The 23,404-nt window shown below is 57.7% G+C and overlaps 1 protein-coding gene across 4 annotated transcripts in view; it reads right to left on the bottom strand.

Annotated features, from left to right (window-relative positions):
• Positions 1-764: 764 nt before the first annotated feature.
• SYNPO (synaptopodin) overlaps positions 765-23,404 on the bottom strand; it is a 34,476-nt gene continuing 11,836 nt past the window's right edge. For 2 of the 4 annotated variants that reach the window (XM_048224398.2, XM_048224400.2), the window contains exons 2-3: positions 6,786-9,136; positions 765-1,546 (exon numbers count right to left, since the gene is read on the bottom strand). In XM_048224398.2, coding sequence (XP_048080355.1) covers positions 857-1,546; positions 6,786-8,807 — 2,712 coding nt within the window. In that variant the 5' untranslated portion in view covers positions 8,808-9,136 and the 3' untranslated portion in view covers positions 765-856. Of the gene's footprint in view, positions 1,547-4,759; positions 9,137-14,481; positions 14,665-23,404 lie in introns of those variants that run through there. The other 2 variants (XM_026510777.4, XM_057312264.1) reach the window with 2 other exon arrangements.

The following is a 23,404-nucleotide window of genomic DNA, read 5'->3' as shown; positions in this document are numbered from 1 at the left end:
GAAGAGATAGATGGGTTGGGGGCACCTTTTTTAGCATTCCCGGAGGCCCAAGTCCTGGGGCTGGGGATGTAAGTCATCACCTTCCAGCTCTCCCCTCTGGCCGCAGATAAGAGGCCTCGGCAGTGTGAGCGGGGGCAGGAAAAGCATGAGAGGGATCTGGGAGGAGGAATCTTTCCACCTCTCATCTCCCGAGGAGCCAGCGGGGCACCTTGAGCTGGCCTGGGAGACCTCTCTAAAGGTCACCATGGTAAAAATAGAGCTTGTCTGGGAAGGGGTGGAAAACAGCTGCTCCTGCCTGGGACTTGGTGCCAGGGAGGCGGATGGTCAAGCCAGGGCGGGGACAGGGAACTTGGGCCTAGGAGCTTGTGAATACACCCCTCATTTGCCAGACTCCAGAGCGCAGAGCCAGGAAGGGAGGGAGGAGTATGGAACCCTGAACTGGAGCGAGTCTAGGGGTCCATATACACAACACCCTGACTCTTTCAAGGCAGGTGTGCGCACGCATGTGTGTATGTGTATTGATGGGAGGGGAGGGGAAATTTAGACTTGTGAAGATGGCCTTGGCCAAAGTCTCATTAAACAGATGGTAAAGCTGAGGGTCGGACTGAGGAAGGGTCGTGCCCAGGGTCACACAATGACTGAATGATAGAATAAGGGCTAGAAGCCAAGCTTGGATCACTACCCCAGCCCCAAGCCCAGAGCACTCCTCCCCTGACCCCTTGTCCAAAGCGGCCAGATCTCAGCCGCACCCAACCCCCCCCCCCCCCCGACGTGATGCTGGGATGTACCAAGCCCCACAACTCTTCCTCTGGCTCAACCCTCCCGGGGTGGGGATGGAGCGGGAGCGGGGGCGGCTTTAGGTGGTGCAGGAGGCCTCCGCGGGGAGGCTGCCACGCTTGAGCCTCAGGCTGCCGTTCCACCCGCGGGGACAGATGTTGTAGCCGAGGATGCCGGGCGACTTAGCCCCGGAGTCCTCGGAGTCGAGGGACACGTCGGAGTCCGTGGGCGAGCGGCGGTAGGGGAAGGGCCTGGGCGTCGCGGGCAGCGGACTCCGGGGGCTGGCGCAGGGCGAGGGCCCGGCGGGCAGCGGGCTCCGCGGGATCGGGGAGAACGTGGCCCCGGGGCCGGCGGCGGGGCCGGGCCGGGCGGGCTGCGGCGAGCGCAGGCGCGGCGGCGGCGGCGGCGGCGGCGGCGGCGGCGGCGGCGGCTGCGCCCCGGGCGGGGAGAAGGGCCGCAGGCTCTCGGCGCCCGCCGGCCGCGGGGAGGCGCTCTTGCGCCGGGCCGCGTTGATGATGTTTCGCGCCAGGAGGGCCTGCAGCTGGCGGCTGGGAGGCCGCGCCTCGGCTTCGGGTCGCAGCGGGGATACCGAGCGCTCGCTCCACGAGGGAGACATGGGCGGCGGCGGCGGGAGCGGCGGGGGGCTGCTCATGCTGCTCGCCCGGCCTGGCTCCCACGGCCCCGGGCTCACCCAGCCGTCCAGGCTGCTGGGGGGCCGGGAGGCGCCCGGCGTCCAGGGCGGGGAGGTGGGCAGGCTCTCCCGGCGGTCCTGGGGAGAGAGCACAGGGGGCGGGGCAGGCGTTAGTGCTGGCGTCGTCTGGACCGGGGTTTCGGGAGGGACTGCGTCTGCTTTGTCATTGTTCAGAGTCGGGAGGGCGGCGACCCAAGTCAGGGAAGTAGTGCCCCCCCGCAGTAGAACGCAGGGTGCCCCCGCCCTCAGCACATGCTTGAAAAAGCCCCTGCTGCCCGCTCCTGCGCTTAACAGGGAGACAGGCGACTGGTGGTTAAGAACGCTCGCTTCCGAGACAGACCCGGCTGCTTACTGAACGAACTTGGGCAAGTTGTTTCAGCAACCGAAGCAACCGGAAGCCTCTGTGAAATGGGGGTGTAATATCAGCACGTACTCTATGGGGCTGTTGTGAGGATTAAAGGAGATGACTCATATAAAAGAATATTACATGTATTCAAAGAGTCCCCGGAGGAGATGTTCCTTAGCATAAAGAAATACTGGAAGGCTACACAGGAAACGAACCAAAGTGGGTCGCTGTTGGGAAATGGGGGCCAACAGGGCAAGGTATGCAGCCACAGGAGTGGGAATAAAGCTTTCATGTATTACTTTTTATATTAGTTTAGGTTTTTGAAAGATATGGATGTATTATCTATTTTAAAAATTTTAAACGAGGGGTGCCTGGGTGGCTCAGTAGGTTAAGTGTCTGCCTTTGGCTTAGGTCATGATCCTAGGGTCCTGGGATCTAGCCCGGTGTGGGGCTCCCTGCTCAGCAGGGAACCTGCTTCTCCTTCTCCCTCTGCTGCTCCCCCCTGCTTGTGCTCCCTCTCTCTCTCTCAAATAAATAAAATCTTTAAAAATAAATAAATAAAAATTTAAAACAAAAATATTGATCATTATTACTAAGCACTTAGGGAAAGGCCCTCTTAGCCCCAACCCCCTTTGCCATGTTGCCATGGTCACCTCCTAATTTTTCCTTGCATACTCTGAGCAGAGAGGAAGTTCCCACTGACAGATGGGAGCACAAAATGTAGTTGGGTCCTTGTGCCCCAGGCAGCACAGTCCCCTAACTGGACTTCTTGCCAGCATGGGGTAGGGAGTGTGGCTTCGGTGAAGCCGAGTTGGTGAACATCTTCGAGGTGATAAAGCACTGCTCTGCGATACACTACTCTACCCGGTTCCTACCTATTTAGGGACTTTCCCCTCTACAGATTTCCATGTCATCCTTTCTCTCTCATTAGATCCTCACAACATGCTGATGAGGTGGCTAGCATTATCACACCCATTTTACAAGGCTGAAAATGAAGTTCAGAGGTGTAAATAACTATCTGGTGTGTTCTGCCCCACCAGGATATAGGGTGTGTGTGTGTGTGTGTGTGTGTGTGTGTGTGTGTGTGTGTGTGACTACCTCCGGCTCAAAGGCTACGCCATGCTAAAGCAGAATGGAGAACTGGTTTGAAAGTGCAGAGCTTGAGAATCATGCCCAGCTTGTATCTGCTAAACCCTCCAACTCTTCATCCAATCAGATTCCAGCAGTAAACCATTCCACTCAGCCTTCAATCCAATCCAGATTCATCAGCAGTCATTCCTCAGCGTCCAGAACTAGCCAGTCCATTCAGCGTCTCCTACCCAATCAAAATCTAGAACCATTCATGAGATCCATTCTTTCATCCAATCAGTAATCAGCCACAGTCAAGCCGGTCAGCCTCTCATCCAATCAGAATCTGATTTCTCCCAATCAAAAGAAAGCAGGGAAGTGTTATGTTGTCTCCATTCAGGGCAACAGGTACTCGATGCGCTGACTCAGAATGGGGTCCCTTCCTTAAACAGCAGTCTGGATAGGAGATTTTAATGGGATGGTAATGCTGGAGGGAGCCTTAGGGACCTCCTGGGGACATCCAAGACCCCAGTCATCAATTTGAAAAGTTAAAGCTCAGTATAGGATCCACCCCTCTTCACTCCCAGGATCAGAGTTTTGTATACGTGAGCCAGAGACACTGGGGGCTGCTCTCTCTGACACATCCCAGGAAGCTTTCAGTCAGCCCAGCTGTGGGAAATGGGGCCAAGAGTTCATGATCCCAGCCCATCAACAAGTGTGGGGGCACAAGGACCGGGGCTCTGCAGCTAGGAAAAGGGCAGGCTGGGGCAGGAGGAATTATGATACCTGTCAGAAATCTCTGAGGGTTGTCTCTGCCCTTGGTGGCCACGAGGGGAAGGCTGTGGCCAGCCAGTGGAAGGAATAGCAGAATTGACTTCCCAAGCCTGGGTTGGAATGTTGGGCAGTGGTAAGCAGCTCCTCATCATTTGGAGGTGGGCCAGAGCCTGACCTCATCGGAACTGCCATGTCTGGGTACTGACTCTGTGTGTGCAGTGGGGGAGGTGGGGTGCACAACACAAAAAAGCTGTGAGAAATCAGGACTGTTCACTTTCTGACAAAGCTCTCAATGTCTTATATAAGCCAGAACTCCCTGGAAGTGCACAGGGGTGAAAATTCAGAAAGCAGCGCCCACTTAACCCAGCACCAGCCCCATTGCAGGGCACGTGCGTGGGGTGAAGGCTTGGGCAGAGCAGTCAGACAGGAACTATCCAAGACCAAACGGAGCTAGCTCCCAGATAGCCTTCTGCGATCCTTTCCTTGTATGCAAGGGAAACTGAGGCCCAGAGGTGAGAAGGGGTTGTCTAAGGTCACACAAGGAGTCAGGTGCAGATCTGGGACTACAACCCACTTGTGACTCTTGATGGCAGTTTGTTCCTCTCCACCAGGGGCAGAAACTGTTTTCAGGAGCCCGGAGGTGACGAATATGGGAAATTGCCAGATAAAGATAATAGGGAGAGGGGGAGGGGGCCTGAGGGAACGAACTAGAGAGCATACCCACTGGCTAAAGGCATTTACATTCCACTTTTCAAGAATTCAAACAAACCCGGACTTTAAGGGGCTGTGGGTTTTCCCCATGCTCTATGGGCTTTTTCACCAAACTCTGGAGGAAGGAGAAAACAGAACGATTTCCACAGGAGTATGGCTCCCTAAGTGCTGACCCAGGGAATAGAGAGGGCAGCCCTCGCTTCCAGGCCGTCACACACCTGTACCCATGGCAGATGAGACGCACAGCAGTGGCAAACAGCACGCAGACACACACCACACATTCACACACCGTAGCGGCGGAGTCCTACCCCCCTTCCCAGGCCGGAATCAGGGAGGCAGTGGGAGAGCCCGCACCACCAGGCAGGGAGCGCGGAAGAAAGAAAGAAGCAAGACAGATTTGAGGTTGAGTGTATTGAGAACAGGAGAGAAAACAAAGTTGGGCGAAGAGCTCGGCCAGCCTGGCCGCAGGAGCTGCAGGATGGAGGGTGGGCTCGTCCACTGCTGGCCCTCAGGGGTGGAAGGGATCAGGGGTCTGGGGTGGGGGCTTCACTCTGTCCTGGGAGGTGCCTGGCATGAAGAAGCTGCGTGTACTTACGGCTCCCCCACGCATGCCCCCAAGTTCCGGGCAGAATGAACTCACTAGGAAGGCACCCCCTGTTCCCATGGAGACGAGCCCAGAGCTCACGAAAACTGCAGGCTCAGCCCAGCATGGGCACCGCCTCCACCACCCCTCACCCCGCTGGGGAGCCCAGAAATAGGGCTGGGGAAGAGAAAGTGGGTGGTGCTCGGCCCCCAGCCTTGGGAGGCTTCCATCTGAATTCTTCCTCTTGCGTCTGTATTCTCTCACCGCCCCCCTCCCCACAAAGCCTGGTTTGGGGGCTGCGTCACATCAAACATGTCAGAGGTGGTGAGGATCTCACACTACCTGACTCAACGCCCTCACTGTACGGGGAAACTGAGACCCAGGCATACATACGGAATTAAGCCGCTGGATTCCAGATCTCTTATATCCCAGCCTTTTCCTCCAAACCTTGAGGTCTCCTCCTCCATCCCACCAAGCTGCTGTGCTCCCGCCCTGGCTTCCTATGCTCCTCCCGTCTCCAGGCCATCCTGAGCCTGCGCCCTCCCAGCCTGGGCTTCTGATCCCCTGGCCTCCTGCCAGCGCTTGTTCCAGCCACACCCGCCCCAGGACGACCTCACAGACCTCTCATCTCCAATGGTTCTATGGCAACAGCCCATTGCCTCCCCCCTCTCTTCCCAGGGGACTGTCTTATCACTTACAAGGCCTTTCTCCCAAAGCACCAGCCTATCCTCTTCATCCTCACAGACAGCCGCAGCTGGAAGGGCACTGACTGTATAAATAAGAAAACTGAGGCCCAGAAAGGGAAAGTGACTTGGCCAGACTCACACATCAAAGAGGGAGGCTGGGATGGGACGAGACCCTCCTCTCCAGCCTCTCTCCCCGTGGCCCCCTCCACTGCGCAGAGATAGCTGCTTTTAGTGGGGAGACCTTGGCTGAGGTTGAAGCCAGACTAGCCGATGGATACACTGCCAGGGGCCTCTCTCCCTGCACACCCACACCTGCACATCCTTCCACAGGGCCCTCCTTCTCTCGGGGACTCCTTGGGACCTCACAAGCCCCAGCAAGTGGAGGGCGAGCCAGGTGGAACCAGGCCTGAGGTCTGGTCCCTAACGTGGAGCCAGGTGTTTGGAGAGGACAGGGAGGCAGGGGAGCAGAGGGGCAGGAAGGAAAGCGTCAGACAGCAGTGGCGGGCTAAATCCTCATCCAGCAGCAGAACCCACGAGAGGAGAACACGTGGCGGCCGAGGCAAAGCTCTCTGAAGAAGCGGAGAGGAAACGGCGTCCAGAAGGCAGAGGTGGAGGAGACAGACCAGTGCAGGTAGGAAGCCAGTGACAGGCAGAAGGATGCCAGGAGCTGGGGCAGCTGAGGAGGCGGACCCTTGGCTGGCTGGCTGCACGGAGGCACTGGCCGGCTCTGTGTGTTCCAGAAGCCCACGTTAGGGTCCCCTTCTAGGCCATTTCCCAGCAAGACGCTGGCATCCCTAGAGCTCACAAAGGCCTGAGGAAGCCCCCCAGCCTGACTTCGGCCTGCCAAGGGAGTCCTGTCTTCGTGACCCTCCCCCCGACCCAGTATCAGAAGGCAAATCCCTCAGACATGGAGTCTAATGACCCTTGTGGCAGCTGCAGCCCAGAGAGCGGAGGTGACTTGCCCAGAGTCACAAAGCTAGCTGGTGGCAGCATGAGCCTTTGCGCCCCGAGTCCCCATAGTCCTGACCCTCAGCTCGGTGCCACTTCCAGCCACATCTGCTCTCCATCCAACCCTCAGAGAGGGGATCCTGCCAGGCAGTGGGATCCCTGTGGGGTCCTTTACTTGAAGCAGAAGGAAGGCTTCCACACCTGAGCCTCGATCCCAGCATTCCGGGTGGAGAAGGAGGGCCTGGGGGCCTGCTTGGCGCGGGGAGACCACGCCCTGGAGGGCGACACGGGGGAGATATCACTGCTGTAGGTCGGGCTCACTGCGGTGGGCTGGAGGCCGTCCTGGCCGGGGGCGGTGTAGAGGCCCGGTGAGGAGCGGGAGGGCCGAGGCAGGGCCGGGGACGCCGGGAGGGCCCCTTTGGGGAGGCTGGGCACCAAGTCCAGGGAGCTCGGCTTGGCGGGAGAGGCGGCTCTCGGCGAGGGCTTGACAGGCTCCTTGATGGGCGAGAGGACGAAGAGCGAGGGCCGCAGCTGGTAGGCAGGCTGCTTGGTGGGCTCGGGGCGCAGGACCCCATTCTCAGGCAGGTAGCCATGGTAGAGGGAGGCGGGCGGGGTCCGAGCTGGGCTCCGGGATGCCACTCGGAAGCTGCCAGGAGCATTGGTGGAATATTTCCAGGATGAAGGCAGGGACATGGTGGGCGAAGGGCAGCGGGCCAGTTCGGTGTGGCCCGAGGACTCGATGACGTACTTCTCCATCCGGGACTGGCGGCGGGCGTAGAGCTCAGCCCCCTTCCCCGAGGCCTCGGACAGGTTCTGGTTGGGTTTGGGCTTCGGCTTGGCCTGGATGCGCGGTGACTTGAGGCACGAGGCCCACTCCGGGAGGATCTCTTCTGCCGCCGCAGGGCTGGCCCTGTCCCGGGGTGCTGACTCCTGCTGAAAGTTGGAGGCCTCGGCCCCCAGCGCGAAGGGCTCCTCCTCCACACCTGCCTCCCCCTGGTCCCTCTGCCTCCGCTTCTCATCGGCCGTCTGTACCAGATCCAGCAGGTCTGGATTCGGGGTCACCTTGGGCTTCTCCACGAAGGTGAACATGGATTTCCGGCTGCCCCTGCGGGCCATCGACTCCTCCAAAATGCCCGTCTTGCTGGCAGGAACTGCCTGGCCCTTCAGATGAGAAGGCTTGGGGTCGGAGCTGGGGTAAAGGGCAGAGTAGGAGGGAGGAGACCTAACCCGGGAAGCCAAGGGAGCTGTGGACAAGGTCTCGGCATAGGTGGGGGGTGGGGTGAAGTTCCCCAAGGGCCGTCTCTCCAAGGCAGGGCTTCGCTGTGCCACAGACCTCCTTTCCACCATGGGGCTATGGGACATCACGTGTCTCTGTGGCCGAGGGCTCCTGTCTGCCATGCTGGGGGGCTGGGGAGCCAGGGCCTTCTCCCCGAGATGTCGTCTCTCTACCATGGGGCTCCGCTCCATCTGGCTGGTGCTCCCTGGCGCCTGGATCCCGAAGGGTCTGGCGGTCCTGTTGACCACTGACGGGGGCTTGGCCAGTGTGAAGTGGACCTCGCTGTACAGCTTGGCGGGCGTGGGCGTGGCTGCCCACCCGGACGTCTCTTGCTCTGCTGACGCCGCTGGGGCGCTGGGCTGTACATCGATGAGCAGGGAGCTGGACATGAAATCTGGGGCTGGGGTCCCGGAGCTGGAGAGCGGAGTCATTTCTCTGGAGAAGGTGTTGGTGGTGCTAGGTGGAGCGGACACCTTGTCAATGAGAAGCGTGCTGGACCTCACCTCCGCGGCTGGCTCCGGAGGCTGCCCGCCGGAACACAGGGCGCCGGGTTTGGAATCTGACACGGAGCCATTGGGAGGGAGCTGGGCCTCTGAGGGCTGCTGGCTGTTTGAAAGCGGCAGGCTCTGCGGAGTGACAGGTGCCGGCGGGTTCTGGTTGATGGCTGCGGCCGGCGGGCTGTGGTTGCTGTTAGAGGCTGGTGTGATGAGGGCGGCGGGGGGGGAAGAAAGGTTCTGGTTGACATCTGCAGCGGGGCTGTGGACCTCAGCCGTCGGTGGGCTTGCTGGGCTCTGCTGGGCTTCTCGGTTTTGGGACAGGTGCAGCCCATTGGCCGTCAGCAGGGCTGCGTTCTCCTTCAAATACACCACCAGCGGTACCTCTTCCTCCTCGCTGGCCACCTTCTCCAAGTGCCGCAGCAGGCTGGCCTTCTCTGAGCATCCCTCCATGCTGTGAGCAGGGACCCCTATGTCAGGGCTCTGGCTGTCGGCGTTCCTTGGAGGGCCTGGTTCAGGGAGTGAGGTGGGACTCAAGCTGAGCCCTGAGGCATAGCCCGTGGGGCTGGCAGGGGGCACCCTGAGGGACTCCTGGCTGGGCTTCTGTCCCCTCCGGCCGTGGTTCTCCAAGGTGAACTCGTTCACCCTCTGCCGGCGCCTGTTGAAGAGCTGGACCCCGCGGGAGTTGGAGCTGGGAGGGGTGGTCAGCTGGGCTGCGATCTGCCGGCTCCGGGCCTTGGCCTCTTTCAGATCTCTCTCGATGCTGGTGCTCTGGCCCAATGCTGTAGAGGGGGACAGAGGTCCAGTTAGCGAATGGGAATGCAGAGTCAGGGGTACAGAGACAGACAGACAGACGGCCACCGTGTCCCCCCTACTGATGAGCTCTCCCTCTGGAATTTGATCTTTACTCACTGTGTCCTGGAATCCCGTCTCCTCATAAAGATCCCTGACCCAACAGTCGTGGCCCGACTCAAATGCCACCACCTATGTAAAACCTCCCGATTACCCTTTCAGGATGAACCGGCCCCTCATTTGGCTCTTTATCAAACTCAGCAAAAACACCTCACCCTAGCAGTAGAGGCCCACTGCATCCCTGACTCATCCCCTACCGCCCTTTTCCACTCACTAGGCCCTGCCCCGCTGGCATTCTTTCAATTCCTTGAAAATACCAAGTTTGTTTCTGCCCCAGGGCCTTTGCACTTGCTCTTTTCTCTGCTTGGAATGATCTTTTCCCAGGTGGCATTCCATGTTGGTTCCTTCTTGCCATGTGGGACTCGCTTGAATGTTCCCTCTCTGGAGGGGTCTTCTTCTATAATCAGTCCTCCCCTCTCCTCTCCCATCTCTTTATTTTCTTCATGGCATTCACCATAATTTGGAATAACTGTTTTCTTCTAATCGTCAGTCGCCCCACCTAGAATACAAGTTCTAAGGGGGCAATGACCTTGTTTGACCTGGTCATCATTCTGTCCCTTGCCCCTAGAATTGTGCCTGGCATAGAGTGGGCACTCAGTAGGCATTACTGGATGCAAGAATGAACCCCTAGGACACTTTCTTATGTGCCTGTCTTAGGGCCCTTTACACTTTCAGACTCACAGTATAATCTTTGCTAACACTAACAGTAACACTTCCGCTTTTTAGAATAGGTAATGCATTCACATGGTCTAAAATTCAAAAATTAAAAAAACCCAAAGTATTCAGTAAAAAAATGTCCCTCCACCCCTGAGCACCCCCACCACAAATCAGTAACAACTGCGACCAGTCTCTTCTTGCAGAGGTTCTTCTCACTTTTATCTAAATAATCATTTTAAAATTCTCATAGTTGAATATCATGAGAGTAAGGCATTGGGCTAATCTCAGCAGCAACTCTACTGGAACACTGCATTACTTGATGTTGTCCTCACAACAACACTGGGAGACAAACATTACCTGTCCCTGTTTCACAGAAGCAGACAAAGAGGTCCGGAGGCTTTGTAAGTAACTCACCACAGTCACACAGCAAAGAGCGGAGGCTGGGGTCAAAACCAGTTCTCTCTGGGTTCACAACCCATGCCTAAGTTGCCCACTTGTCCCAAAAGGTCCCTCTGGAATGTACAGGAGCCAGTCAGTGGTGGGGGGCAGGCTCAATCTAGGGCTGTGGAGTCTGGGGCCTGAGGTCGGTGATTAGGCTACGGTCAGGCCCCTGTTAATCTGCAAATTCACTGTAGGCAACCACTTCTCTTTACATCCCCAGTGCCCAGCTGGCACACCGCTGGTGCTCAACTGATGCTTACTGAACAATGAATGAACAAAAGGACCAGTGGACAGATGGGTAAGAGAGCTTGTGGCCACAGTTAACAGCTCCGTCAGTGGCTGGGAAAATTCCTCCCTCTGTCATCTTCCCCCCGCCCCTCCCTACTGTGGGAAGCTAATTAGTTCTTGAGGAATCTGACCCTGCCCTCCCTCCTACCATGCCCTCATTAGCACTGGCCATGACAGGCTGAATGGGTCTCCAGGGACAGTCTTTCCAGGCATCCTGCCAGCGAGGCTCAGAACTCATGGACTCCCAGAGCTGGAAGGGCCCTTACAGAGGAGCTATTTGACCACTACCCCCATTGTATAGATGAGGAAACTGAGGCCCAGGGAGTCAGCAGGGAGGCCCACACAGAGCTCTCTGGTCCCCACCTCCTTCTCTCCTCCTCCCATCAGGATCTGGCACCCCTCCCACACACACACCTGCGCCCACCTGTCCAGAAGAGCCTGCCCCGTGCACCCTGACACCCTGTGCACCTCCTGCTAGGGCTCCTCTCCTGCCTGGATCACCCCAACTATGAAAGACAAAGGATTTGCAGGTTTGGCCAGGCTGCTGCCTGGGGGTAGGATCTCAGGTAGGGGCGAGCTGGCCATACAGGAGGGCCCTGAGAGGTTGCTGGGCTCCTGTGATGTTCGCCTCCTCTGCTCTGCTTAGAAACCGGGACTCCTGGCCGGAATCCGGGCCCTGCCGTTTGCTACTTGTGTGACCTTGGCAAGTCACCACACCTCTCGGAGCCAGTTTCCTTAACTGAGAAGAAGAGATAAAAGCCCTGACGTTAGGGCCGAGAGGCTGCAGTGAGGTCATGAATGCCAGCAGCTCCCACTGTCATCAAGCCCGGGGGATAGGGCAGAGGGCTCAGGCCACCCTGGGAGGAGCCGTTCAGTGGTGACCCTACTCTACTCCCTGGAAGGGGTCAGAGCTTCTCCTGGCAAAGGAGATTCACTCCCAAGAGCAGGATCCTGAGAGGGAATGTGACTCTCTTAAGGTCATGCCAGCGTTATGGAGAGGCAGGGATTACTGCCCCAAACCACAGAGCCTCCGAGTCTCGGGGATGGCGGCACTGGGTCCGACTGCCCACGTAATTCCTGTGTCCTAAGCCACGCCCCTGAGTTACAAGTCTCTGTTTGCACACTCCACTGATGGGGAGCTCACTACCCTAAAGAGCTGCCTTCTGCTGATGAACGCTCCTTTGCTATAAAGTCACTCCTTACACTAACTCCCAACTTCTACTGCCACGTAGATAAAAAGCTTTTTCTTTGCAACTTGAGAGCCCTGCAGAGATTCACAGACACAAATCACGTCCCCGTGGGCCACGGTCAGGATACACATCCGTCGTCCCACCAGTGTTTCTTATGACACAATTGCTAACGCTGATTATATATATTATCTTATTTAATTTCCACAACAACGCCACGAAGCATGTACTGTTATCCACTTTGTAGTGATGAGAAAACCAAGCTCGGAGAGGTAAAGTGAGTTGCCAGAAAGTAGTGGAGCAGGCTCACGCTTGGCTCTCCCTGACTCCAGAAACACCAAGCTTTCTGGCTAACATGTTCCCACAGCGTGAGGCTCACGGAAAGTGCTTCAGGGTTTGAATAGTCCTGACCTCCCAACGTCTCTGCACTTGCCTGTTTTTCTCCTTACTTCTCTGCTTCCATCCTATTCCCAGACTGGTTCTAAAGGCCATGGGTTTCGAAAATGCCCAAAATGTCAGAGCATGAAGGGCCCTCGGGGGCTAAGCGGGCCTGGGAGGCTGAGAGAGGGAAAGGGTGGCAGGGTAGGCCTCAGGCCAGGACCCTGTCTGCTGACCCCCAGCTGGGCTTGGAACTCACCCCCCACACACACACACACTGCTGTGCTGGGACAAGACGAGGGCAGTGGAAAAAGCCGAGGGGTGAGAGAGCCCTGCCTCTGAGGGAGCTCCCGGGCCCCCACCCCCAGCCCGCAGTGACTCCACGGAAAAGGAATCCGGCAGGAGGCTTGGGCAAGACCCTGCCAGCGATCCAGCTGATTTCTGCCACCCTGCACAAACAAAGCTGAGAGAAGGGGGGGTTGTGCCAGCCACAGGCCCCCCAGAATCCCGCACTTCAGGGCACAAAGGGAGGTGGTTCCACACAACATCCCGCAGACTCAGGAACTGGGGTGCCCCTGGCCGTGCCCCTGGCCATGCCCCAGCCGGCCAGGACCAAGATGGGGCTCCCTGATGCCAGGGGCCGAGGGCCACGGGGGACAGGAACCTCAACTGAGCCCCCCATCTGCATGGCTGCGGCCTGTGCCTGTGTCAGCCATGATGTCCCCTCTTCTCAGGGCGGGGTGCTGGCCCTTGAAGGACCCACTCTGGACAATGGATCGGCAGCTCTGAAGACAGGCCTTCAGGAGAGCAAGGGGTGAGGGTAGACACCAGGAAGAGCTGCCCGGGGTCAGGAGACCTGGGTCCAACAGGGGTAACTCCCTAAGGGGGGGGCAAGAAGCCCCAAGTGCAGCTGTCAGAATGAGGACCACAATGGCTGCAGCAATCGTGCGGCCCCCACTATGGCCCAGGGGCCGCGCACTGGACACGTATCGTCCTACTTAGTTCTTCCCCCAAACTCTGACGGGTCAGCACTATTACTTTCCCCAGTTTGCAGATGAAACTGGAGCTCAGAGACACCTGTCCAAGGCCATACAACTTGCAAGTAGCAGAGCTGGGATTCAAAACTCTGAGTCTGGTTGCTGAGTCTCATTTCTTAACCATTCTGCCTTCTAGACCCAGACTTTGGGGGGTGGGACACCAAGAGAGGCTCCGGAGCTCTTGGACGAGGCGCTGCAGTGCGGCCTGCTTCTTCATCTCATGGTCCATGTCCCCAGCAGTGCCCTCTCCCCTGTCGGCTGCCTACAACAGCCCATGCATTCTCTCCCTTCTTCCTCTCAGGAGAAGAGTTACTAGAACTCATTCTTACTGAGGTAGAAATGACTGCCAGGAGATGAAAGACCAGTGGAGTGGAAAGAGCATGGTATCGGGAGTCAGGAGACCTGAGTTCCAGTTGTGCTTAGGCAGGGATAAGCCCTTTCTCTCACCCCTATCACCTCTGTAGGCAGTTGCCTGGCCTGCTGACCATCAGGCCTGTCTGGATGGAGGATCTGAAGGAAGGAGGTGGGGCAGGGGAAGGGAGGCCAGAGCAGAAGGTCAGGACAGGGAGAGAATTCAAGGAAATGCTTCTTCACACGGCTGCCGTCAATGGGAGTACCCAGGCCCCACATAGGGTGGAGCGGGCCAGGGAGCCAGAGGTGAGAATACAGACTGGCTGGAGGCAGCCCATTGTGGCCGCCTGGGAGCCTTGGCAGTGGGACAGGTAAACAGGCTGGGTAAACTGCCCCCCTGCTGGGGTCAGGAAGGAACCAATGGCTGGCCGCTGCACAACCTCTGGCTCGGCTGGGGGGCAGGAAGATGAACTGGGCCTGAGTAATGGCCTGGCTGCCTTGCCAGCCCCTGCCCCATATCCTCCCGGCCACAAGGAGGAAATGACACAGCCTCTATTCCCTAGGGAGTTCTCCATCCATGCCAAAGTCCCAGCGAGTGCAACCTGACTGAATCTCGGCAGGCCGCCAGGCCTCCTCTTGGGAGGAGAATAATTCGTACTAAGGTGAGGAGGACTGCCAGGACCTGGGAGATGCATAAGAACAGAAATGGGGAGCCCCAGACCTAGCGCCAGGCTTGCCACTAACAGGCTGGCAGAAGTCATCACATGCCTCTTCTCTTGATGCCCAGAGGGGAACTGAGATCAGAGAGGGACGCCGTATGCCCTAAGCCACACACCCCAAAGCACAAAGGCACTGCCGAGTGCTCCTCTTACTCACTCCAGCTGGGTCCTCCCTGCAGCCCAGCTTCCCCCTGGATGCTGAGCCGGCCTCGGTTCTCAAAGCCTCCGGGAAAGGCAGCCAACTGCCCCGCTGACAAAGAGAGGAAAATCCCACTTCGAAGGCAACGGAGGAGCTGGATGTGACTTCTCTCCTCCACAGATGACTCAGCCCAGCTCTTTATCAGGAAAACCGATTTTGCAACAGCTTTTTAAATGGCCTCTCCGCCCCCAGTCTCTCCTCCGCCAATCTACCCGCCCCATGCTGCCAGATTCATCGTCCTCTGCCTGGCTGCGCTCACTCCTCTCTCCTGCCTCCCCAGGATGTGGAAGATCAAACAGCAAGTCCTCATCCTGGCATTCAGGGCCCCTGATGCCAGAGCCTGCCTGAGAGCTTGCTGACCTGCTCTCTGTGCCCTCAGCAGCGGCCAGGGAAAATCCAATGGCTCGTGCTTCCCATCCGCCACCTCCCCTGTGTGGTCTGCACCTGACCCCTCTACCTGGAACCCGCCTCTGCCTCCCACCCTTTCTCCATACCCCAGCCATCCCACCTAACTCGAATGCCACCACTCCCTCCGAAAAGCCTCGCCCTCCGCTCCGCTTCATAATGCCCTCATCACTCTGCGTATTATTCACAGGAGTGAGAACGACCCTCCAGGGCATGCTCACCGCATGCCAGGTCCTTGCTTCATTAATTGCAACCCCTGTGGTCAGCAGTACCCTCATCTCCGTGTTAAGGAGACACGGGCTCAGAGGGGTGAAGTGACTTGCTCGAGGCGGCCCAGCTAGGCAGGGGCACAGTTGGAATTCAAACAGGGTGGCCCAGTGCCCCGTCCAGGGCCCATCCCAGGGGCCACACTGCCTCCCCCCAAGGTCTCGTTCTGTAGCAATCATAATCTAGGTCTATTCCCCCCCCCCAGACTGCAGGAGCCCCCCCCCCCCAGCCCTGGGGCCTCAAAGGCTTCCCTTCTGTATTCTCCCCTGCCCCCCACACCTTGAAGAATAACAATGAAGTCAATAGGGATGACAATAGCCAACATGTGAGGAGCACCAGCTGCTGCTGAGCGAAGGGGTGGGCATGTGTTTTCTCACTGAAACCTCACAGCAGCTCATAAGAGAGGCTCCGTGGCCTGTGTTGAGGAAAAAGAGACCCACAGAATTAGAGAGCTCACCTCAGGTCTCACAGCCAGCAAGGGGCAGGCAGAGCAGAACTGGAGCTGGGAGTGGATTCCAAGCCTGGGCCCCCTCCTTCTGAAGAGCTCATTTTCCCCACCCACTGTTCCAGGCCCAGCCCACTGCCACTTCTTCCAGGAAGCCCTCATCAATCCATCCAGACTCCTGAGATCAGGGCTCCACACCTGCTCAAGCTTGGCCCCTTGAGCCCCGGGGGGCCTCAGAGCAGAAGGGGGTCAGAGGAAACAACAGACTGAGAAAGTTCAGGAGCCTGAGGGGAAGCAGGCCTGGCCCAACTCCTGGTATCTCTGAGCTGGAAGCGGGTTGTGATCCTGCAGGCAGGGTGGGTGGGTTGGGGGGAACCTAAGAAGAGGGCTCTGTGGGCCCTAGCTGGCAGCTATCCCCTTAGGCCACAAGCACTGTTCACTGCTAGACCTGGCTGCAGGGCCTTCTCTGCCAAGGACCAGGAGCCACCACCTCTTTCCTGCCTGCTCTACTGGCCTAAACACTAACCTACAATTAGAGTTTCAGGGACTTGAACATGGTGACCCAGACAGAGGCAGGCTCAGCCCCCGGTGCACTGGAAAGGATGGGTTCACAGAGCACCAAGCTCAGATGCGGGCTCCCGCTTCCCGGTCCAGGCCTGCCCAGCCAGTCCTCTCCTGTTGCACCAGCCTCCATCACCCCAGCCCTGGGAGCCTCGGGAGTACAGAAGGGACCGCCACACCCTGCCCTTCCAGACGGAATGTTTCCTCCAGGAGTTGAAAGGTGGTGAGCCAGCGTGGGGAGAGACGGCTTCCCCTGAACTGCCTGTGCCAGGGCCGTGGGTGGACCGAGTCCATCTCTGGGTCTCCCGCTCCCAGCCCAGGGCCTGGCGCGCTGGGCCCTCCACAAAGATGCAGCCCTTTCTCTGGGCCCTGTAGCAACCTGGGGCCAGAGCAGGTCTCCATCCTCTCTAAATGCCCCTACACCCAGCAGAGGCCGCACTGTTCACTAAGTGTGGAGGAAATTAACGACTGAAGGACCAGCCCCCCCACATGCAAATCCACTTTCACAGTTTGCCCCACCATTCGTCCTGGGAGACTACTTCTAGATACCTCTAGCTCTCAGATTCATCCAGATTCTAGATCAGAGCTCTAGAGGAGCTTCCTGGAAGAAGTGGGGAGAAGGAAGGAGGGAGGCAGCAACATGTCTGTGGGTGAAGAGCGATATGAAACCTCAAATCACAGTGTTAGACCTAAGAGGTAGAATATTCCATGAAGCACTGAGACAATAAAAAGCCTAAAAGAGAGATTAATTAGGATGAAGGAATCCCGGAAGGCTTCCTGGAGGGGGTAGCATATGCTCAAGATCTTGAAAGATAGAGCTGTGGAGGCATTCCAAGCACCAGGGCCAGCCCCAAAGGGGCGGGAAGGCTCAAGGCAATCCTCACCCCACTCCTCTCCACCACCCAGCTGCGGAGGAAGGCACCTTGGAGAGGGACACTGCCGTTGGGCTGGCCCGGAGTTGGACGGTGAATGGGGTATTCCAGGGAAAGTTCCACCGGAGCTGTGGACCTTACACAGCGCCCACCCGGGGACCAGCGGCACCGTGCTACCTGCCCGGGCCCTCTGGGTGGGTACATAAGCGCCCCACCGGCAGGCCCTGGATTCGGCCCGGACCCTGCTCCGCCTTCGCCTTCGCCTCCTCCGCCATCTGTCTGGGCCGCTTCCCTCTTAGAGAAGAGGCCAGGCAGCGAAAGTGAAGGCCAGCACCCTGTGGTAAATTCCCCACATTCCTTCCTCACAGAAAAATAAATAGCCGGGGAGAAAGAACGCAGCAGGAATGATAATGACGGCGGGCTCGGCGGAGTCCCTGCCCGGGGTAAACAGCGCGGGGAGCCGGGGTGGACCCGCTGCCGCTGCCGGGCCCTGGAGGCTGTCTGACCCTGGAGGCTGCCGGTCGCGGAGGCTTGCTCGCCTGCCTCCCCTGGCGGCTCCCTGGGCCATGCCAACTCTCAGGTCTCAGGCATGCTCACATCTGCCCACAGAAGGCTCTGGGAATCCCTTCCTTGGCCAGGGCAGGTGACTGCGGAGGGCAAACGTGTCAGGGCGGGACACACTGCACTTTTATCACTCAGACTGCAGCTTCCTGGGAACTTCATAAGTTCCAGGCATTCGGTTTAAGTATCATCAGGATGTTATGATGCTGTTTCATTTTCTCTTCGCAAGCTGGGGCCTGGGGGTGCCGTTATACCCATTTGACAGATGGGAAAACAGGCTCAGAAAGGTTTTGGGGATTTGCCAAGGTTATCTGGCCAGTTGGTGGTGTGAGGTCTCCACGGCTGCCTCTCACTCCCACATCCGCTCAGCCCGCCGGCCCTTCCCAGAAAGCCTTCCTCGACCAAGTCCAAGTCCGGCCAAGGGCGCGGACTGCTCTCCTCCCATGCCCTGCTCAGCCAGGCGTCCTGTACCACTCGCCAGCTACCTTTAGAAAACCACCCCACCTCTCTGGGTCTCGACTTCCTCATCAGTGAAACAGGCATGATCATATCTGCTTTGCAGAGTCACTGCTGCATAAATGAGACGCAGAAATGGTTCCCACGGTATCAAGTACCGCACACGCCTGAGGGGGACCTAACTCAGCCATTTGCACCAACCCACCTCTGCATAACTCTGCGGGGCTCAGGCTCTGCCTGTCTGTCTCTCTTCCTCCCTTCCCTGGCCCTCTCTGGGTCTGGTCTCGCTCTTCTGCTCACCGGCACAGCCCAACTTCCCCTACTCTCAGACCCCTCCTCTCCCAGCATCCTCTCCACAAGGGCACCCCAGGGTCAATCTCTAGCCAACCTGCTGTAGCAAAGAAAACCAGGTTTGAACCCCAGGTCTGGCCCTTGCTAGATGTGCGTGTCCAGGCCCCTAGAGAGTGACCCCAGGCCTAAGAGTCCGAGGAGGGAAGGTTCAGCCAAGGCTGGCTCCCACCTCCTGGTGCACGGCCCTGCAGCCGGGAGGGCACCGTGGCCTGGGGCGTGCTGGAGGCTGCCGACCCTGCCATGCCCGCATGCCATTCCCCAGTGACCAGGCCTGTCTGGCTCCCCCCCAGCAGGAGGAGTGTGCTGCCAGAGGAGAGGCTGGACCACCCAGCCCCACCCGCCCCTTGCCCCTCACACTGCCAGAGAACAGAGGACTACAGGCCAGGGGATCTGGCCCCAGGTCCTGTCACAATTTGGGTGAGGCATTGGACTAGTTCCTGACCGTCTTTGGGCTTCAGTTTGTCCAAGTGTTCAAAGAAGGGATTGGACTGGAACAGCGATTCCTAGAGTATGGTGCCCCCACACCTCTAGTGGAAGCCGAAGGATCTGAGGGGACCCCGAGACCTGCAATCGTCATGGTTAGGTAGGTGTCACATGTGTAGTGGCAAAGGGGCATAACGAGCACGTCAAGCCTGTGAAGGACATAGTACGGCTTCGGGAAAAGCAGGTATTTCAGTAATGAGAGTGAGACACTTCCAAGGAAAGAAGGAAGTGTGGGTGGAGCATGGACTCATTCATTCACCCGATATTTTCTGCACCCCAGCTAAGGGCCAGGCACTGTTCGCAGCCATGAAGAATAACACAGACCCCGGCTTGCCTTCTAGTAGGCGAGCAAGATAATAAGTATATGAGTAACCACACCAGTAAGTCAGAAGGTAAATGTTAGAGAAAGAGATAAAGCAGGGATGAGACACATACTGACTGCATGAGGGGGGGGGGTCTGCAAAGGTAAATACGGTAATCAAAGTCCCTGAGAAGTCACACCTGAGTCAAGAAGTGAAGCGGGCGAGGGAGTGAGGCCCGTGCATGTCCAGGAGAAGAGAGGCCAGGCGGCGGGGACAGCTGGTGTTAAGGTCCTGAGGCAGGCTCGCACCTGGCAGGTCTGAGGATGGTGATGTAAGGTGCGGGGGGAGGGCACGATGAAGACACCAAGTTCTCTAATGGCCCTTCTCCCGCTGCCCTTCAGGGATCCCCCTGCATTGTGGTCATTTGCGTGAGCACACACACACACACACACATGCACATGCACACACACCCAGCAACATGCAGGCGCTCTCAGTAGCTTCTGGATGCTGGCGAGAGCCTGGCCTGCAGCGGGACCTCCGCACACCAGCGCACGGAGGCGCTGCCTGCTTCACACCTGCAGTGCACGCGGCTTGCCTGCACACCCACGGAGGGTGCAGAACCTTCGCGCGAATGTGTGTGCACTGGCACCCGCACGTAGGCAAGGACACACATAGGTCCTCGGTGGCCGTCGGGCCCAGACGCACAGGCAGCAGGCGCACAGCTGGTGGGAGGGCAGCGCGGCTCTCTCCCGCCAGCCCCCCCTGTCTGCAGGGAACTGAGCCCCCAGACAGCTCTGGCCTGGAGGGCACATGCGACTGCAGAGCGTTGAGGGCTAAGGGCGCTGCGGGCCTGACTTCAAGTTCCCCTCTCCAGCCTCGCTGCCCCTCGGTCATGGGTTCCTCTTTCCAAGGTTATGTAAAAATCTACCACGTGATACTCAAATGTGCCGGTGGGTTTTGTCCTTGTGAAGAATGCCCCTTTTCCACCCATACTGCCATTAAATGGAAAAGCCACGTAAAATGCCTCGTGCGGCACTGTAAATGTTACCAGCTGCCCCCCACGCCACTGCATGTCACAATCCTCGTCCCTGGCTTCATCCCTTCAGGTTGCTGGGGGGTGAGGGGGCGGTGCGGAGCAGCTGACAGGAGGAGCAAAGGGCCCGACAGGGAGCAGGAGGTCTGGCTTTTAGTTTCAGTCTGGTCCCCAGCTCCTCGTGAGGCCTGGAGCAAATCCCATCCCCTCTCTGGCCAGAGCAGAAACCTGCAGGTGCTCTAGGGTCTCTCAGGAAGTGTGTCCCACATGCACATTCCTGGGCTCCACTCCAGCCCCAGACCACAGATTATCCACCTTAACAGTCCCCCTGAGGGGTTCTGGAGCATTGCCAAGTTGGGGACCCCTTGGGCTTTGGAGTGCATGATTTTATTAATGTGTTTGTAAGTGAGTTATCGTATGGGAAAAAGCTGGAACATAGTTTGGTACATAGTAAGACCACACAGTGTTAACAAAAAATACACTTAAAATATATTTATTTACGTAACAGGCCATCCCTTGGCCATGCACACTTTTACAGTTTTACCAGCACCTTCGCATCCATCAGAGACGGAAGCAGAGCAGGGGTTGCTACGCTATATTACAGACTAGACAACTGAAGCAGAGAGAGACCAAGGGGTCTGCCTGGGATCTCCTGGAACGCAAGTCTTCAGCGGCCAGAGCCAGCCAGGGACCCCAGCTCCGCTTCATGAGAGCTGCCACCCTGTGGCCTTATCACCTCATCCCAAATGGTTCTGACTTCTGGCCCACGGTGTACCTGTCCTTCCCCTGCAGGCTTACAAAAACTCTGGACACGCATGGCTTCTCCAGTAACTCAGGGTTCACTGAGATCAGGACAACCGCACACAGTTAAGTTCCTTCTAGCCATAATGTCCCTCTCACTGGGCACGCGGGGGCTCCCCAAATTCCTAACGTTACGTGCTACCATTTGATCCGAAGCGGTCCTTCTGTTCCCATCAACCTGAGTCCAAACGCCAGCTGAGCACATCACTACCTTGAGAACATCTTATAAATGCCATGCCCAGCATCCCCCTTCGTAGAGGGGTCTCCTAATCCCTACCCTGCAGGGCGATTGTGAGGACTAGGTCTTGGAGGTGCAAAGCACCCCTCATCAGGCCTGGGCACAGATGCTTTTGCGAGGACACAGCACCATGAACTCACAGGCTCAAGCGGGAGCTTCTGGAAGGCAGGGATTCTGTCTCATTCACCAGAGTACCCACCCCTCCCACGAGTAGTATGTGCTCAATAAATACGTGCTGAATGAGCACAGAAATGAATGATGTCTCCAGAGCAACTCTGCCCTAGTCCTAGCTTACCGTTCTATTTCATGACCCACTTCCCGGCCAGGGGGCTGGAGGCTCTGAGCAGGAATGGTCAGGGCCAAGAGGGGCGCATTATGGGTCATGGGAAGTGCCTCCCCCCATCTGCCAAGGCAGTGACAATGATGGCCATCCGGGGATGGTGGTGTCCTTGGAGCTCTGGATGTGATCCTGTTGACTCAGAGGCATAAATAATGTACTAGCATGTTCTCTCCTCACTATCCTGTCACGCTAAGAATAGCAGCGGCTACCCTTTCAGGAATTCCACAGGGAAGAGAACAGGACACCAAGATGGGGACAAGCAGGGAACGAGGCTGCTAGGCTGTTGATGGGCAAGTGCCCTCCCTCCCAGCCCATCTTTCTAAAGCCGGGACACAAAGGACCCTGGATGTCAGGGCTGAAAAGGCTCTTCGAGGCACCTGGTCAGGAGCTCTCCAGGGAAAAGGAAGAAGCCTGAGAAGGTGGGGCACCCCCCCCACCTTCTTCCTGTTATCTTTTCCTCCTCCCTTCTGATGCCCTAATACGGCCAGGCCTCAACCACCCCTCCACACTCCTTCCCCTCCCTATTCCTGCGATGAATAAATATACAGTGGGTGGTTCCCCCTTATGTGCTTCATATGTAAAACTTCAGAGAGAGAGGAAAATTCAATGGCTTTTAATTTTGAAAAATGTTTAAGTTTAAGTGACTGACCGAGAGCAGGGCCTCTCAAACTCTCACACATAATGTGATTGTAATTCCCGGTGATGCCGATAGAGCGTCCGCGGGCCGCACACTGAGCACAGAAAACTGGGGTACTTCCCTGCACTACAGACGGAGAGGCTGAGGCCCAGAGAGGAGAAGGGATGTGCCCAAGAGCGTACAGCGGAGCTGGACTCAGAACACAGGCCCCCCAACTCCTCCTAGGGTTTGGCCCTGAGGGGCTCTGGAGTCGAATGGCGGTGCTTGGAGTGGGGCAGGGGACAGGCGGCAATGACAGGCAGGGGCAGGCAGTCCAGGGGCAGGCCTTTATTTAGCCATCGGCCAAACCTCCTTGCGTCCACAGGCTCTCACAGGAATAAAAGGAAGTAAGAATTATCTGGAACAGAGGCACTCAGCCGAGTGAGTGGCTAAGAACATGGCCTCACCAGCCTGCATTTCGGGCCTGATGGACCACCAGAACCTCCTGGAAGGCAGGGTGAATCAGGTGGGCATTAAGCTGCAAACAAGACCCAGACATTGGGTAAGGAGGCTGGAGGAGTGTGCAAGGACCCCGTGGCAGCTCTATCAGGGTGCAAATCCAAGGGAAAGACGAGAGAAGGCAAGACCAGCCTCCCAGACCAGCCCTGAGAGCCACCCCTCCTTCCCAGGATGGGCCACAAACCCCTTCCCAGGCTCCAGGCCCTGCATGACCCTCGCCGCTGCCCCTGTGCCCCCGCTGCAGCCGCCCCCCCCGCCATGGTGCCTCACCGCCCTACCCTCCAGCCATGCTGGCCCTCCTTCAAGTACTCAGACAGGGCCCAAGCACCTCCTCACCCCAGGGCCTTGGCATCAGCTGCTGCTCAGAAAGCCTAGATGCTTTCTTCCTTACCCCCTGGGTTGTCCCCTTTCTGACCACACTTCTCACCCTTCAGGTCTGTTTCTGGATCTCAGGGAGGGCTGCCTGCCCTCGGAGGTCGCATTCCTCTGCCTCTCCTCCACACTCTCATTAGATCTGTAATTCCATCATATTTTTCTAAGCGTCAGTCTGCCCTGACTGACGACAGTAAGCAGCCCTGAAGGGCAGGGATCTTGGCTGTCATTCCTCTGCTCTGTCCCTGCCTCTGTGCAA

The sequence above is a fragment of the Ursus arctos genome, unplaced genomic scaffold (genome assembly GCF_023065955.2).
Source record: "Ursus arctos isolate Adak ecotype North America unplaced genomic scaffold, UrsArc2.0 scaffold_15, whole genome shotgun sequence".
Lineage (NCBI taxonomy): Eukaryota > Metazoa > Chordata > Mammalia > Carnivora > Ursidae > Ursus > Ursus arctos.
Note: the sequence above shows the minus strand (reverse complement) of the source record. Positions and strands in the feature narration are given on the sequence as shown.